Source organism: Gavialis gangeticus, unplaced genomic scaffold (assembly GCF_001723915.1).
Source record: "Gavialis gangeticus isolate Ggan-Ray unplaced genomic scaffold, GavGan_comp1, whole genome shotgun sequence".
NCBI lineage: Eukaryota > Metazoa > Chordata > Crocodylia > Gavialidae > Gavialis > Gavialis gangeticus.
Window position 1 is genome coordinate 60,109,777 of NW_017728995.1, and position 18,454 is coordinate 60,128,230.

At 40.6% G+C, this 18,454-nt stretch overlaps 1 protein-coding gene across 1 annotated transcript in view; it reads left to right on the plus strand.

Annotated features, from left to right (window-relative positions):
• LOC109287801 (glypican-5-like) overlaps window positions 1–18,454 on the plus strand; it is a 793,145-nt gene that overhangs the window by 433,084 nt on the left and 341,607 nt on the right. The window contains exon 7 of the mRNA XM_019503085.1: window positions 9,623–9,743. Coding sequence (XP_019358630.1) covers window positions 9,623–9,743 — 121 coding nt within the window. The remainder of the gene's footprint in view (window positions 1–9,622; window positions 9,744–18,454) is intronic.

The following is an 18,454-nucleotide window of genomic DNA, read 5'->3' on the forward strand; positions in this document are numbered from 1 at the left end:
CTTACTCTTCTGCCTCTGGAAAGAAAATAACCCTTATCATACTGGAGGAGCAAGGACGGAAGGGAAAGAAATAGAAAAGGGAAAGTAGGGAAACTGCTGTGCATCTTTCATAAAAATCATATAGGGATTTCCTAGGTCCTCAACAAAGGTTACAGCATGTGATTTATTCCTTCCTGTGCTCACACAAAGTCTACTGGCTTGATTGTGTGGTGCTAACATTTTCTGGGGCTTTAATGATTTCCCAGTGTCAGGCGCTAGAATTTGTGTCACCTAGGAGCAAGGATCTTTGCAGGATGGTATCTTTACAACACAAAAGTGTCAGTTGATTATTGGAACTTGATGCTTCTCACTGTAAGTTTTATATTGTATGAAAATGGCATGTGATTCTCATATGCACTGGTGTAAATGGAGAACATTCCTGGTTTTTAGGTGTTACGCTAGTGTTATGCTGCTGTAAGCCTGCTGGAAGCAAGAGGAGAATCAGGCTCAAGGATTTAAATTATGGTCCATAGACATACGCATAGTTACTTTACTAAACAATGGTTCTGATCAAATAGGCTAGCTGTCCTATAGTTGGCTGAACTGAAAGCTAAAGCAATGAAGAGAGAGGTTTGTATAATGAGAGAATAAGTTAATTTAAAAAATGCAGCCTACCTACTTCTGCCTATTTTGTTCCCCAGGTGGCTACTGACTAGATCTCTCACAACAAATTTACCAAGGTGTATTTCTTTTTTTTTAAATAACCTATTCTTTTGTTTGCTACTCTGTAACAAAAGTCTGTATAACTTCTTGCAAACAGTCTCATGAATTAGTTATTCATCTTTTATAGCTCTCTCAGTTGCATTTTGCAATATTCAGTAGGACAGATTTGTCAAGAATGTTATACAAATTTTTAAAAATACCATAAAGGCAAAAATGTGTGTATTAAAACAAACAAACAAACAAACCAAGTTATACTGGGTAATACTGTTGATGGAGTTGGTACAGGATGAAGCACAGTGTACTGTCAGTTTTTATTGTGATGAGCCTATTGATCCAAAGTGATCAGTCAGGAGCCATCAGATGATATTGTCATTATGTGGCAGAGAATCCCATTGTACCTGATTCTTTTTTCCTCCAAGAATAGTGTTTTAGAAATAAAACTCTAAACAAAGCTTGTTTACCCTTCTCCTTGGAGTTGTTTGGTGAGTAGCTGGTTGGATGGCATGATTACCACTCAGGCGCTATAAAAAACTATTCCACATTTTGTACGTATGCCCATTCTGCAAAACAGTTGGTCAGACCTGTTGTTAAAAGGAAGATGGTTTATTTCAAATCCATTCTTTAACAATCTGGTTTTCTTGCTGTTGTGCATATTGTACCATTTACTAGCTTTATGACATCTGCCTGTCCCTTGAACTGGCAAAAAATTGCTCATCATATAGCCCTGTGGGTCAGAAGGCCAGATGTACCAGGAACTGCATCTAGAAATTACAAGAGAGGCAGCCAAAAATTCTGAATTTGGGGGTATACCAGAATGGTCTGGATTAACAATGGTTAAGGGTAATTGCATTTCAGGCAAGTCATTGCAGCCCAAGGGTCAAATTATGAATAAATATAAGACAAAATACACCATCTGGTGAGCCATTTGTAATGTAACTGAATAAATTGTTCAGTGGATCCGAGGGCTAGCTTTAATCATTTATCTGAATTTCTCATTTCATCTTACTAAAGGACATACTCATTGTTCCCCCCTGTTTAGCTCTGAGTCATTTTGTGGGTGTTTTCGTGTTTGTTCTGAGATTAGAGTATGCTGCTGAAATGTAAAGGATAGTTCTAAATCTCTTAAGGTGAATCCACCATGGGCTAATAGTGAAACGTACATACCTAGAAACATGTTGTTACATTTACTTATTTGCATATTTCGATTTAAGCTTTAGGTGATTTACAGCTGGGTATGAAGGCAATATATATCTCCAGAATAATTTACTTTATCATTTGGCCTCTTGATAGAAAGCAAAATGAGATGAGAAAATAAGCAGTATAAGGTTCAGCTTTGGTTTGTTATTTCTAGTTAGCTCTTTGTTGGTGACTCACATCTGTCTGCCCAGAAATCTGAAAGATGTTGATCTAACTTAAACAGGTTGACAAATGAAGACTTATTAATTTGGATAGGCAAGATGCTAGGAATTTTTTTGTTATAGGGGTCCAGTCTGAAATTTTTCTTCATGTTATTTGTGTGTAAAGGAGTTTATGCACATTGAGTAGGAAATGATAGCCACATTTATATACCTCTAAAAAAATAAATGGATAAATGCCGTGATTTTTAAGGTCCAGTAATTCAGTCTGCAAATTTGCCTTATAAAATCCCCAGCTTTTCAGTGGAGCATTGCTTTTTAGCCCTATAGGCACACTGGAGTTGTACTACCAATGCCAAAAATAGTGTTTATGAATATTTTATGTGATAAATTCATAGTTACAAATACATGAATGGATCAGAAATGTCTCTCAATAACTTGTTTAAAAAATATACCAAGCATGTCATATAGCATATTTGAATCGCTTTAGAATAAGAGATACATTGCCTCCGGCCACTGGGTCAACCCAGCATTTTTTGTTCCATTCATTAAAGCTTCAGATAGCAAGGTGAGACTTTTGGACAAATAGAAACGCTGATCCATATGCAGCTCTTAAAGATTTTTAGGTGAATCCCAAATTCCTTTCAAAAAGATTATTTAGGGCTCAGATTTTCAAAGCTGTCTGAGGGATTTAGGCATTTAGTTTCTACTATAAGTTAAAGTTAGGTACCTGAGTCCTAATTGTGTAGTTTTGAAAATCCCACCACAGTTGTTTTGTTACACTTTGAGATTTAGATAGAGGGCTGGAGCATCAGATGGAGTAAAGTCAGCCTAGTCAAGAGAACTGTACTGAGATGCAGATCTGGTGCAGCATATTCATTTAAAAGGCTTGCTATAATTTCGAGTCTATATTATACTGACATTATTTAGAAAATAAATTGGACAATTCAATGCAAGTTACAATGAACGTGGAGTTCTGTAATCCCCATGTTGAGTAACATACTGAAGCTGATATCATTCATCCTGATTTCATTCAAGACGGTCATCTGAATGTAGTTTCTTTTTGATCCTGGGAAGGCCACAGACCATTAGCCATCACAGATCAGAGCACCAGGGTGCTTAATGGTCTGTAGTGGCACAGCTCAGGATAATAGCATTCTCAAGGAAATGGAGCAATGGGAATGGCCTCACAGTAGGAAACTGATCAATAATACATGGAAATGGTGCCTGTAAGAGCTTTGATCAGACACTGGTAACCAAACTGGTGTGGTTTCCTGTGGGGAACAAGGAAAAGAATGATGTTAAAATCATACCCTGTCTCCCAGTCTCACATGGCTAAATGTCATTGCTACATAGTCCTATTCCTAATGGAGATCCTGCAGCTTTTTTTCTGGAATTTGAAATTTTTGGGTCTTAAATGTTGGTTTCTGAACTGTTGAGCTACCTACAGAGGCATAGGCAGCACTCTTCCTCTCAGCTCTTTTTAGTAGTTTCATGTTACAAATAATGCAGCATTTCATAACAACCCATACAGTTCAGAATATGAAAGTAACTGTTTTAAGTTCAAATGCGTTTAAAAGAACAAGAAAAGAAAATATTATCTATGACAGTGTCTAGCTACAAATGTATATTTTAGACAGCATTTCACTTTTGTGAAGTGAACGTTACATGAGCTGAAATTTTATATTATATACTTCCTATTTATGAAAACCTGTAAACTTTTTTATTAACGTTTTTCACCTTTAACAATAGATCAGTCAAATAATGTTGGCATTCCATCCATGGTGCTGAAACAGATTCCTAATTCTACCTGTGTTTACTACTCATTGTGTTCTAGCACAATGGAGAGTTCAGGATTGTCCAACTTTCCTGTCTCTTGCTACAGACATTTCAAGGTCTTTTATGGATAAAGTACTAGAATAATAGCTATAGTTAATAATTCTGTACTATTGCTTCTTTCAGTTAAATGACTTAATATTAGATAAAGGCAGCCAATTTCTGATCTTTCCTAATGTGTGCTCCCAGTAATTCAGGATCCAATATCAGTAGAAGAATGTTTCACATAATTCAATTACTTCTCTTCATTTTTCTGTCTTTCAGGAAATGCATGTTGTATGTTTTGAGGTATTTAAGATGTGATACAGAGCCAATAGGGTAATGTACGCTCACAACTTATCCATTCAAGTTAGATTCATGCATACCCACCTCCCGGACCAAACCTGATTCCCACTTGTGGCAGATTGCATTGATTCCTCCTTCTTCAATGAAGTTTAAAAAATTCATGCCGTGGGCACCTGCATAGTATGAACCTTGGAGTCCTGTGGCCTCATTTCTGGAGTCCAAATAGTAGACATAGATCCAAAAACTTAAATATCTCTGGAAGATACAAACCCGATCCATGGCTTGCACATTTGGCACAATCTTTCCTGGCATCCAAGATCAGATGATCTTCGTTACAAATCTAAATTCCACATACTACTAAGTTGTGTAACAGGCTGCTTGGAACGTAAGTACTGGTATGTTTAGACTCTAAGGCCCTGGTCCTTATGCTGAACATTAAGCAGATGAGTAATATTATCTCACTTGGTCTCAGTGAACTTTTAGTTCAATCATCCTGAAGGTTTGTACCATTTTTCTTGATGTAAGTTACATAAAAGAGGGTGTACATGGCAAGATTGTAGGATAATTTAATTTCACAATATTTGCTGCTCCAAGCTTTTATATTCCTCAGTGGGCTGTTGGCATGGAAAAAAATCAATGAGTCTACTTCCATGGGTGGCTACACACATTGTCTCCAAGTTGGTCATATTTACACAAAGTCCAGATAGCTTCTATCTGGACTTTGTGTCGCAGAGCTGGGAAATAGGGCTGTGCTTTCTAATACTAATTCTGTTATTGCTTAGAGGCATTGAGTGGACGCTTGTGTGATATATGAACATAAAGCAATATCATAAAAAGGGGAAATTTTTGCCATACGATTCTTTACTGTGGATTATAATACTCTTTGAAGTAACTCTGATGGTTAAATTGAGAGACCGACCAAGAGAAACAACAAAGAACCTCCTTGCTTTTTTTTTTTTACTGCTGTTTACGGTGTGTCTGATGGGAAAAAGCTCAAACAAATAAATTCACATTGAGAACTGTAGAACAATGTGATGGAGGCTGTAAATTAACGTCCAGAATTAAATTCTTCCTGTGCTTTAACAAAATGATCCCAAAGAGCTGTATTGAATGTCTTCTCCACAGTGACAGCTTTGGGTAAATGTGGTATCTTTTATTAGGCCAACTAAATAGTTTGGAAAATTGTTCTTTGCAAGCTTTTGGGCACAAATACCCTTCCTCAGGCATAGGAAGTCTGCTGCTGTGTATGTGTGCGCTCTCATGATGAATAATGATTAATGTTGGCTCAATATTATGATTAGTGTTTCACCCTGGAATAAAGCCAAGTTGCTTGGTATGAACTCAAAGCAAAGAAAGTCAGTGTTCTAAGATTTCTGCCCATTTTTTATTATCTCAATTAATTAGTGGTATTGGTAGGTACAATCTGCAGTGTTATGGATTTTTAAACAATACCGGCAGTCCTCAGACTTACGACACAATTTTGTTCCTGAAAACCGCATCTTAAGTCAAAACATTGTAACTCGGAACCAATTTTCTCATAGAAACAGTCGTTATAAATGGGGAATTGGTTCACCAAAAATACCCCAGAATTTTGTACTCTATCACTTATACATGAGTAATACAGCTACATTAATGTATTTATATTGTAAATAGCAATCATATTGATTTGGAAGGACTTCTTTGAGGTGACTTTGCTGGACTTTTTGAAAGGCTCTCGGTTAGACTTTTTGAAGGGTTCTTGGCTGGAGTCTTCTCAGGAGTCTTGGCTGCAGGTTTTTCTGGAGTCTTGTCTGCTTTCTTAAAGAAAGTGTCCAAGGAAGTTTGGACAGATGTTCTCCAGGGAGATGAGCGATGCAGCGAACTTGTTCACTGGGATGGCATTGCATCAGATCAAGTGTTGCAAGTTGAAACTGACATCATAAAGTTGAAACAGGGTGTCAATTTATAAACGTTGTAAGTGTGAAATGTTGTAACTCAAAATGTTGTAAGTCAAGGACTGCCTGTAGCTGACTTTGGCATGGTTCTACATGGGAAAGGTGCTCTATCCAGATGGTCCTTACATGATTGGGGCCTTACCACATATCGCTTCATGCAGGCTATTTCCTAAGGAAGTGCTATGTTAGCTAGTTAGTTTATATTTTTCTGAGTTACATGATGGAAAAATTATCATTGTCAATTTTTAAAGATTGAGGTAATATAAGAAATATAACTTCACCAAAAACGATGTTTTCTTAACGTTTTCGCTCAAATAATAACCACAGGTATTGATAGCAGTGTCACAACTCATCTCCCCACCGCCCTCCCCACTGCCCATTTCTCCATTACTTGGTGCTTTGTTTTCTTTCTTGCTTTCATTCATGCTTGTCATATTTCCTTCCTCTGAGAGGTTAAAGTTATTGACAGATTACCTTAAAGGCTGACCGTGCCCACCTCTTATAATCTTCCCAGAAATTCCAACATAATTTTCAGCAGTATGCTGAAGTAGGTTTTACACTGGTTTATTTGAAATACAACTATATTCATCTCACTTATTTTAATTAAGATAGGGGAAGCATCCTAGTTAATGCCCAGGTATAATTTTCAATGTCGCAGAGCTGGGAAATAGAGCTGTGCGAAATGGAAGCGTTCCGTTTCGACCAGTGTTTCAACATTTATACAGAACAGTGTTTCATTTTGACTCTTGTTTCAAGTAGAAATGGCTGTTCTGTTTCATTCCATCAAAACGTTTTGCTGTTTCGACCCTGTTGTAACGTTTTGCCCGTAGGATATAATGGGGAAGGTCGAAACAGGCTATAACTTTGTCATTTCTGGCCAGAATTTTGCCTGTCAGCAGCTAGGGGTGCAGGGCCCCAGAACCCCCTGCACCTACTCTTTGACAGCTGGTAGGCTTAGTGGCCGCAGCAGGGCCTAGCAGCCAGGCCCCGTGCCCCAAGATAGACACAGCTGAACAAGCACCCATGACATGAGTTCTGCCTGTTAGTAGCCAGAGATGCAGGGCCCCAGAACCCAGAAGCCCTACTCCTATCTCCTTGACAGCTGGCAGGCTTCATGGCTGCAGCAGGGGCTAACATCCCTGCAGCTTTCACCCCGCTGTGCCTAAACACACACACAGTGTCACCCATGTCATGAGTTTTGCTTGTCTGCAGCTTGAGGTGCAGTTTCCCCCAAATCCCTGTACCTATCTCCTTGAAACTTGGCAGGCTTTGTGGCCTCAGCAGGGGCTAGTATGTCTGCAGTTTTGAATCTGCTGTGGCTTAACATATACACGTGACATGAGTTTTGCTTTCAGGACTTTGTGGTACAGTTTCCCCGAACTCTCTGCACCTGTCTCCTTGAAACTTAGCAGGCTTTGTGGCCTCCACAGGGGCTAGTATGTCTGCAGTTTTGACCCCACTGTGGCTTAACACATACACATGACATGAGTTTTGCTTTCAGGATTTTTGGGTGCAGTTTCTCTGAACCCCCTGCACCTATCTCCTTGAAATGTGGCAGACTTTGTAGCCTCAGCAGGGGCTAGCATTCTTGTAGTTTTGACCCTGCTGTGGCTTAATACATACACATGACACAAATTTGGCTCTCAAGACTTTGGGGTGCAGGTTCTCCGAACTCCCTGCATCTCTCTTCTTGAAACTTGGCATGCTTTATGCCCTCCAAAGGGGCTACCATTTTTGCAAGTTTTATCCAAATCTGGCCAGAAATGACAAAGTTATAGGCTGTTTCAACCTTCCCCATTATAGCCTATGGGCAAAACGTCGAAACAGCAAAATGTTTCAACTTGCCTCGTTTTGTTTCGAGGCTGTTTTGACCATATCTGTTTAATTTTGATATTGCTGTTTCAACCTGGAAACAGCGTTGAAACAAAACTGGTGGCAAAATTTTGCACAGCCCTACTGGGAAGATCAGCTGAGATATCAAAGAATGTAAGTGCTTAAGGTCAAAATTGCATAAAAATTTGTTTGTAAATTCCAACTCAAGGAAATCCAGCTTCCTGTTACTTGAGCCTACAAACATGAACATTTGGTGTCCCCAGGCAGTTATGCGTACTCACAGGAAATCTGTTCATGAGCTACCTTCCTCAACAGGTCTGTTACCTAATTGGGTCATGAGTATCTCCTTCAGTCTTTCTGAAAAGGAGGTGATACAAAAATCAGATATGTTTGCACAGAATCCCAAAAAAATTGGATCTTAAACACTTGCTTGTATTAAAGAATGTAAATGGAACTACCTGTGACTGTTATCGCAGAGTGGTGGTAAGTGGTTAAATAACCTAGAAACCTCTAAGATGCCAATCTTTGTGCACAAGAACAGTTTAGAGAGGGGTACTAGCCTTACCCCAGACAGAGGAAATGCCACCAAAATTGTGGAACTGAAGTCCACTCCATGATAGGGTAGACTGGGCTCTTTAGCCCTAATCAGCAGTCAGTTGAGGAATGGAGTCGTGATAGATGAACAAATGGATGATCTCCTTTGCTCCAGTAGCTCCTGCAGCAAGACTGTTTCCAAACATACTGGCACCTGCCTTTCCTTTGGATTAAACCAGCAAGGCTGAGAGGTGGACACTGGTTTGCGGGCAGCTCAGTGTTTCCATATATACCACTAGGGCTTTTGCACTGTGGAGAGGTCACTTAAGCTCCACTTAATCTTTCAAGTGAGGATTCGGTTCAGTGAGCTGCTGACTCTCTCAACATAATTCTGTTGTTTCGCAAGACAGAAAAATGCCTACTAAATACAGGCAGGCGAAAAACAAATTCCCTGCTTTAGAAATACCATGCCAACAAGTCAAACTTTAGTGCACCTGATCCTGACCCCTGTAGACAGTCTCATCTTCAGAAATGATGAGCTAGCTGGAAAAGCCTAATCACACTAAGTGAAACTTTTCACTGTCGACAGACAAATTATCAGGAAGTGGCTGCCAACACTGGTGATTTTACAGCAAAACATATGGTATTTGGTGCCTGTCTTAAGAGTCCCCAGGTTCCTGTGATTGTGAGAGAATCTAATAACTGAATTTTTTAAGGCTTTCAGTCCTTGTAGTTGAATAGAAAATCTCAAAAAACATAAAACAAAAATGATTAGAACACCAACATATAAGTACAAGGGGCACATTTTTTTCATCTCATGATTATACAGTCACTCTTATGCTTTTAGGGAACTGACCAATGATTTTTTGAACAGTTTGGGTTGGTAATGCAGGAAAGCATGATATTTTATACAGGTTTGTAGCATTTAAAGAATCATTTGTTTTAATTGTAATGTTTACCAAAATGCTTGCTTTTTTTAAATGCATTATACTGGGGTTATTGGGGTATTAACCCAGATATGCTGAGGCAGAGTTGCTTTTGTTCATTCTTCTAATGAAGTTAACTCTTGAAAATACATTCACACTAAACAAGCAAGAGTAATTTTTTGTTCCATTGCTGATCTTTTGATCTTTTCTGTTTTAGTTATACCAGCAGAGTTGTTTCCAATGGATTGAAGGCACAAGTTAATAACCCAGAGCTGAAAGTCAGAGGATTAGACCCTCTCATCAGCCATTTAATTGACAAACTTCAGCATTTTAACCAGGTAAGCAAACTCTTCACAGTATAAAGCTAATCTATATCAAAATGATAAAGGATGTGAGATTAAAAGCACTGAGGCATGTTCTGTACTGAGAAGGTTTTTTTTGGAAAGTTCCATGCAGTTGGGAGGATGACAGTGATGGTTTCAAGACACATTGCTCTTGGATTATGAGCTGTGATGAGGCAAATGTGTCCCCTTGGGGTGAATTATAGCAAACTGTGCTGCTGCTCTAATTTATGGCAGTCTTCCCAGAGTTTTTGAAAATCTACCTTACAGCCCAGAACCCCTGCAATATTGAGAAACTACAGTATGCCTCTGGCATGCTCAGTCCCATCCCTATGCAAGAGCCTCAGGCAGCTTGGGGGTACTTATACTGCCCCATGATGATGTTCCTGCCTTGGGAGAACTCTCAGTCAGTAGGAGCATGACATGCACACACAGAGACTGGATGGGTTCTAAATCTGTGGTCACTGGATTCCACGCAGTCTGACCAAGCAGGCGTGTGACTTTGAAAACGGAAATGTAGCCAAGCACAGTTTTTAACCTTCCCTGGCAAAAAAGGGAAGCAAAGCTTCCATTAGGTTTGTCACAAGCATGATTAGTCTGTGTCTCCTTAAATTAGCAGTTCACATTCAACTGGGTGACTTTTCTGTCCAAATCAAACACACAGTCTTTTAGTGCTGCTGATCTTCACGATGCTATTATATGATTGCTTCAGCGTACCTCTTTTCAAGTTCCAGAATTGGTGTCAGTCCAAATTAGTTGGAGGTAACAGATTTAACAGCAATTGATTTTTCATTTAAAGTATGCCTGTTTTCTTGTCAAGCTGAAAGAATGTTTACAACTGTGTCTCCAGAGTCTACAGTGTTAGTACATTAATGCATCCCTAATCTTTCACCATTATAGAGTGATGTAATCTGAGGATGAACATAGGTAGCTTGTAGGCAGCAATAGTAGACCTCATTGCCACTGTGCTGGCTGGCTGTCACAAAGGCAGAAATAATAATCGTGACTAAAATGCTGGGGGAAATTCTTTACCTGGCTGTTGGAGCAGTGTGCTATGACTCTGAGTCATAATTGGGTCCCTGCTCTTGGAACAATACAACTACATGCTGTTCCTTACTCTGGGCCTGTGGTAAATCCATGATCTAACCATTAATTAGCTTTGATTCAGGATTGGCTCTAATATTCTCTAGGTTGAGAATTAGGAAGTCTAGTATCACACTGTTTGATTTAACTTGCCACAGAGAATTACAACAAGCAATCTGATGTGATATTTAATACTTCAGTGAAATAAATATTATGTGGCCAGATTGATGGAAAGGATAATTCATTATTTATCTGTCTTTGCATGTTATCAAATAGAATGTTAATTTCCTCTATAAATGTTAGATATAGCCATCTGTGTAATAGTCTTCTATAAACACTGACAATCAGAAATAATTACAAATAAATTCATTTGAAAGTAGGTTTCTTTTGAAGTCCCCATTTATTTGCCTGATGTACAATAATTATACGAGGGTTCTGATTTTCATGAGCTATGCACCTGTATGCTTAAAAGTGTATAAAAACAAAAAGCTTCAAGCAACATTTTTAAGTAAGTATAAAATCCTCTTCATTCTTAGCTCTTTGTACAAGTTAGCTGGAAGAATTGCCTTGTATGACTTCTAATTCTGCTTTAGGAAAATATCCTTAAGTAAACTTAAGTCCTATCAGATTGAGGTACTTAGAAAGTAATGGATTCCAAGGGTGCAGGATTAAACAGAATACTGATTTCTGCCCTAAAATGGTTCGTTCTTAAGTACTTGGAATAATATGAATTCCTTTGATCATAATTTTTAGTGAGATTTCTTCTAAGATCAAAGCATCAAAGAAGTTGCTAAATTTCTTTTTAAGGCTTTTGCACAAAACATCAAACATGTGTGGCTGTTTTCTGCTTTCTTGAGATTTTCATTTCAGTTGTGATATATTAATACACAAATAACAAGTGACACTGAAAAGCTGATGAAATCAGGAGTTAAATTGCCCTCAGTAGTGTGTGTAAATTATATAGAGAGAGATGTATAGAGAGATAAAGTATATAATACCAGTGCTCTTTTTAGAGATTAATTGATTTTTGTAATAGGTTAAGAAAAATAATTTTTATACACAATAAAGGTTATAATTTAAAATGTGACAAGTAGTTTGTTATTTTTGTTTCTTCTTAATGATTTGAAATGTACTGAATCATTTTAAGTAGTAACTGCGGGTTTTATTTACAAAAGGGATCCTGAAGAGAAAATGGGGTCAGGAGGGCAGAGGGTAGAAGAGGAAGGATAAGTATTCCCATGAGGAGTGGTGGCCGGATAATACAAAGGTAGTTGCTTTTTTAATAAGATTGCTTAACTGTACAGAGGCAAGTACCTTCCTGAAAAAGAGAGAAATATAGGTTTTTAAAAGAGCGAAAGAAGCAGGCCAAGGCTAAAGGACCAGTCAAGAATGTTCAGATAAGAATGAAGCTCCGACATGTAAAACCTAAAATGGGGATCAAAAACTGGAGGAAATCTTTTCCCTCCATAGAGAAGGAGAAATTAGATGCAGCCTGCTGACCAAGTGGTCAGCCTTTATACACATTAATTTTAGATGGCTCCTGGAGCTTTTAACCCCTGAATTGTCCACACATTAACACCTGAAATTAATTTTAAGAACACTTCAGGCAGTTTACACCACTTCAGGGCAGGTTTATCTCTGATCTGTCTTACCGAACTTGTGTTTCATTAATGTGTGGCCACCCCCACAGATGGGCTGCCCAAGTTGCAGTCCTCCAGCATTGCAGAATGTAGGGTCCACCCCCCACCCTTCTGTACTGTGTGAACAAACTTTCCACCCCCTGAACTCTACTGCCCAGGGGGCAGTTCTGGTACCAAGCCAACTCCCCTTCCTGCCCCTGGGGTGAGACCTTTTCACCCCCAGGGGTGCAACCATCTGCAAACAGCCTGAAGAGCACATGCCAGCTAGCCAGGTTGCGGGGCACCCCACAAGTTGGGTCTGGGAGGGTGTGGGGCAGGGAACAAGGTGAGAAGCCAGATCAGGTCCCCATGAGCTGGGGCTTCCGTCCCAGCGCAGGGGCACAAAAGCTCCTTCCCTCACCACCCCCTCTACCCAGCCAGCCTGGGAAGCACAGCCAGCACCCCACACAACCCAATCCCAAATCCCAATTTATTAAAGCATAAGATCTCCTTTAATTTACTTCCTTTTTATTTGGTTTTTTTCATCTTTTTTAATTTTATCCTTCAGTGACTGACTTCCTTCATTTCACTACCCTTCACCCACCTCTATTTCCTTTCCACCCCCCATTTCATTACCCACCTGCACCCCATTAACTCTCCACCTCCCTGCTTCATGCCCTTCCCCAAACCATCTTCCACACATCCCCACCTAGAACAGGGATAGAAGTCTATCCTGGCTCACCAGCCTTGTAGTGGCAACTCACAGTTGTACCCCCTTCCTACTCAAGCCCCTGATTGCCAGTCCTCTAGTGGCAAGTAACAGCTGTGCAGCTGGGGGACAGTCAGAAAAAGTTTTTAGTAGAAATGTAAATAGTTTAATGATTATTACATTTATGCCATTTACTGCTTACCATTTACCAACCTCTGTCAGGAATGGCACTGGCCCTGGCCTCTTATGTCTTCACTTTTCTGCATGGGTGAGTCCCAGGCCAGTGGCTGGGAGCTGCTGGCAGGGAGCAGCGGGCATGGCTGAGCCACTAGGGTGCTGCCCAGCTGTGAAGCTGTGGCTTCCCTTGCCCCCACAGGCAGGGGCTGGGGTTAGAACTGTGGACAGAGCTGGGGCTGTGGACCTCTCCTGTGCTGGGACCCCACCACCATGGGAAGGAGAGAAGGGAAGGAGGGAAATGCCAGGGCCTCTACAGGAGCAGACAGGGCCTTCCCACTGTAGCAGAAAAACTCCCAGCTGCCTGGTGGGTCTGCCCAGCCCCACTGCAGCAGTGGGGCCCAGGCAAGGCAGTGGGCTGCCTACACCTCCCACCACACATGTACCACTGTGGTGAAGACATAGAAGGCTCCTGTGTGCTGCCACAGCCTGCCCCAAGAAAAGGAGGGGTCTGGTCCCAACAGAGCATCCTTTCCCTGGGCACACTGCATGGTTCCCCCTTCCTACCCCTGATGTTGGGGCCACATGGGGCCTGACCTAGCCCTGAAGTGGGGTTGAACACATCATTGGCTTAGCTTAAGGAGGTGTTGCAGCAGCTGGAGCAAGTGGTGCTTGGTCTGAGGGGTCATCACCAGCCCATCATGAGGTGAGGACAGCTGCAGGGTGTTCCTGAAGGGCTGCAGTGCAGCAGCTCAAGCCTGGGAGGCTACTGTTGCAACCTAAACATTCTCCTTGGGTCCCTGCTGCAGCACCACCCTTCAGAAATGCTGCACTCACCACATGAGGGACCAGCAATGATTTCTTAGACATGGAACCACCTGCAGGAGCACCTCAGGCCAAACCAGCTGCATGCTCATCTCCACTTCAGGGCTGGGTCAGGCCCCATGCAGCCCCAGTGCCAGGGGCAGGGGGAGAAAGAACCAATGCACCAAGCTTGGGCCACCCTGCTAGGACTGAACCTCCCCTTCCCCTGGGGTGAGCTGAAGAGTTTCTGGCCCGGCAGCACAGGGCTGGGCTGCAGCAGCACAAGCAACACAAGCATGGCAGGAGGTGCAGGGAGCTTGTCACCCTGCCCAAGCCCCACTGCTGCAGAGACACCAGGCAGACCCACCATGAAGTGACAAGTCACACTGCTGTAGCAGGAAGGCCCCACCTGATACCTGTGGGGGGCCCAGCACATCCTTCCCTCCTTCCCTCTCTGCTCCCTCCCGCCCTTGCTGTGGTGGCAGGATCTGGGTACAGAAAAGGTTCACAGCCCCAGCTCTGTCCACAACACCAGCTCCAGCTGCAGCCCCTGCCTGTGGGTCGAAGGGAACTCACAGCTCCTCAGCTGGGCAACACCCCCTAGTGGCTCAGATGTGCCTGCCGTCTCCCACCCACGGCTCCCTGCCAGAGGCCTGGGACCTGCATAGCACCCAACGCACAATGAAGACATAAGGGGCTGGGGCTGGGGCTGGGGCCTTCCTGATGAGGTTACTAAACTAGGTATGAGCTATCAGTTAACTGTTTAACTGATATAATTTGAGGAGGTTAAACAGATTTTTTTAAATGATATTTACATCCCTTAAGGTGTGACTGCTCCAAACTCAAGCACTAAAACCTATCATCATTTGAACAGCTCAAAGTGCAATTTGTAGCAAGGCCCTTAGATCAGCCTGGGTTAATCCAATCTAAAATGGGTTAACCCAGCCTAACAATGTCTATATGTATTCACAGCACATCTCTGGGCTTGGGAAAGCCTAGCCACTTGCCCCAGCCCCAGGGCTATGCTGTTTCTACCCCCTAAGCCTGACTGGGCTATTTGTAGCCCTCTAACTACCCTGGCCCCCATGGATCCACGAGTAGTCCAGCCCCCTCCCTCAAGTTCCTTATATCCAGCTGCCCAAAGTACTCCAGCAAATGGCTGCTCTGGGTTGAGGTTTAGGTGAGTTAAAGCCAGCCACATAAACTTAAACCAGGTCAGGCAAATACTAGTTTGCCCCCTAAGGCTAAAAGTGGCTATACTTTCTTGACCTAAATAGTCACCTGCAGAAATGCATCAATTTGTGTTGCTACTATATCAGCCAGTCCTTGTCATGTCTAGAGATGGTTAAAACTGAGAAATTCCAGGTCATGGGAAATTTCAGTATTTCAAAATGTTCATTCCAATTTGGACCAAAAAAAAAAAATATTGGGAAATTCCCACAAAACAAAAATTCTGAAGATTTGTGATTATGAATATATGTCAGCAGCCAGATATAATGAAATAAGGCCAAAATAATACAAAAATAATTTTTCTGAAACGAAAAAGATGTTCAAACTGGAAATATGTAGAAACATTTTTTTTAGCATAGACTCTTAGCAGAATTGACATTTTTCTAAACATTTCTCTTTCAACTAAGTCGAGTCTAGTCACGATACAGATGTTCCAACAAAAAGCCTGGGTGTAGATCTAGAACTGTCTGGTTCCTCAGGATTCTGTTGCATTAAGCTGTAAATTGTATTAGTAGTGAGGGTAATTAAGCACTTGTTGAGGTTTATGAAGAATGCTGTTATTGGGAGTATTTAGATCCAGGTGGGCATTTCTTGTCCTCTCTGAAAGAGATGTTCTGGCTTAAATACTGTTACTAGATTTAAAGCAAAAAGTAATTCAAGTCCTGTGTTATACAGGAGGACAGACTTTCCCACGCTCCAGAGCTGAGCCCCTTTGCTGTACTCCTTGTGTTGACTTTATCCTCAAAGGATGTGTCTATTAATATCTCTGTAGGTCCTAAATACTTCATGCACTGTATCAGTTTCACAAATAGAGGATGTTCTCATTGTAAAACTGCTGTTGGTGGTATCCTTGGCTAATATTTTATGAATAAACTGTACTCCACAATGTGTTTATTTATGACATTCATCTAGAGTAAAATAAAGTTGATGGTATTTTTTCACCAACTTCCTTGGGGTGGGAGGGAGGGGGGAAGTGAGGGGGAGAATTTTACCCCTAGTGTATTGGAATACTAGAGACATGTGCAAAAATGGCTGATTCCTGTATACTGATAAATATAAGGTTTTAATCATTCTTTACTCTTGATCCATCTGCTGGCTCACATATCAGCAACATTTTTGTGTTACAGTTGCAGAATCTTTATTAATTTTGCTATTGCAAAAACATCAAATCGAATGAAGTCCCAGGTTGATTTTGAGGAACTACCCATTAGAAAGATCTTTTATTCTTCTTCTTCCATTTTTTTATAAATAGAGCAGATGTGATCTGGGACTCAATGACAGATAATAATAAACAAGAATTCCCACATTACATCCTTTTACAGAAGCACTTCTTCCCATACCACACTTAGGTGAGTTTTAATATATTTCTTTCGCACAATACTTTCCACAGTTCAACAGAAGAGATTTTAAATCCAAGGTTGCAAATCCTAAAGGATCAATCACATTGGGAAGGTGATGAACAGAAAAAGTGACAAATCATTTACTGTAACTGTAACAGTGTAATTTGCAGGGACATCCTCAAAGATTATATGCTTTCTAGTTTAACTCTTTTGTCACATTTGTACTGGGTAATAAAACATAGCTTGAGTACAATCTTGACAGTTTGGAGAATGTGTTACAGCTGAATGTTCAAAAGTCTGGTTTTAATTTTAGCAAAGCATATTCTTAATATTAGGCACATGCCTAAAATTGCCATTAAGAATATGGATGTAAGTGTAGTTTTTTTCTCAGTAAACTTTCAAGAAGCTGGCAGATTAACTAAGAAATTCATGCAACTAAAATTCTTTGAAGGATCATGAGTGATACCATCTTAGCAGAAATTCAAGGAATGGAACTGAAAGAATTGTTAGCAATACTCTTAGCCAGCAACAACTCATTTGTGCAAATTGAATTAGACAGGACAGAGCAGTTCAACAAATTGGTGTACTTACTGCTTAATTTAAATGTAGACACACAAGATTATCAAGCACATAAAAACTGACTACATCTAAGACTTTCTGCTGCTTGTAGATGGAGACAAGTTGACTTGAATTGTACCCAAACTATAAATAAATTTGGAATGAGTTCTGAGAAACTATTCTTTATTCCTGAAACAGAGTCTTGGTACCTGCTTCTTATTTAAATTAAGACCCATTTTCACTATCAGAGTGATAACAGATAGACCTTAATGAGAATGAGAACCTCGGCCTTTATTTTAAAGGCTTTGACTGGTCGTGGGCCTAGCAGACATTAAAGACCACCTTCATCAGCCAGCACTATGTTTTCTGCTCAGAAGCACTAGAACAATCTCTGTGGAAGGTAACACCAGCTTCTAAAGGAGACAAGGGCTTTATGGAGAGTGGCTCCAGACTATGGAAATCACTTTTGTTGAAGGTAAGGATGACAGAACGAACCTTACTTCATACCCAAATATGAAGAATAGAGGACACAATTCAGCAAACAATTTTCATGCAATAGATTAATAAATACTAGCAGGAAATGTACATTGCCAGGGAAAAAAATAATGAAACCTAAAACCATTTTCTTCAAGCTCTCATAACACCAGGAAGTTGGTTTATTCCCTCATTTCTTTCACCACTGTAGGTGATAATCACTGGTTGACCCATCTCTCTGGAAAATATATTACCTTATCAGTTATGCATAGTGGGCTTCCCTCTCCACACTTTTTTACTGTGTATGTCTTGATTAAATTAATGGACAGTTTCTTTCTTCCCTGCTGAAAATTAAACATACATTTATTTGTGGAATACAGAGATAATGCCCCCAGTCCTGAGATAATTTAAGGTGGGGGGGGGGGAGAGGTTCAAAATCCAATTGAAATATGACTCATCCCAATATGAATGCAGTCTAACTTCCTTATAGAAAAACAAAGATCTTAACTTTTCCTTCCCTCGTCTTACTGCTGTTTCTCAGCTTCTTGAGAAATACATACATACACAGGCAATTACCATTACAGAACAAACACTAACTAAAGAAATATGATCTTGTCACCTCCACCAGGAAAGCTACAAACAGATACCACTGCCCTCTTGACCCCCATTATGAAAACATTCTAGTTGCAATTTAATATTCTTTGGCTTCTTCATGAA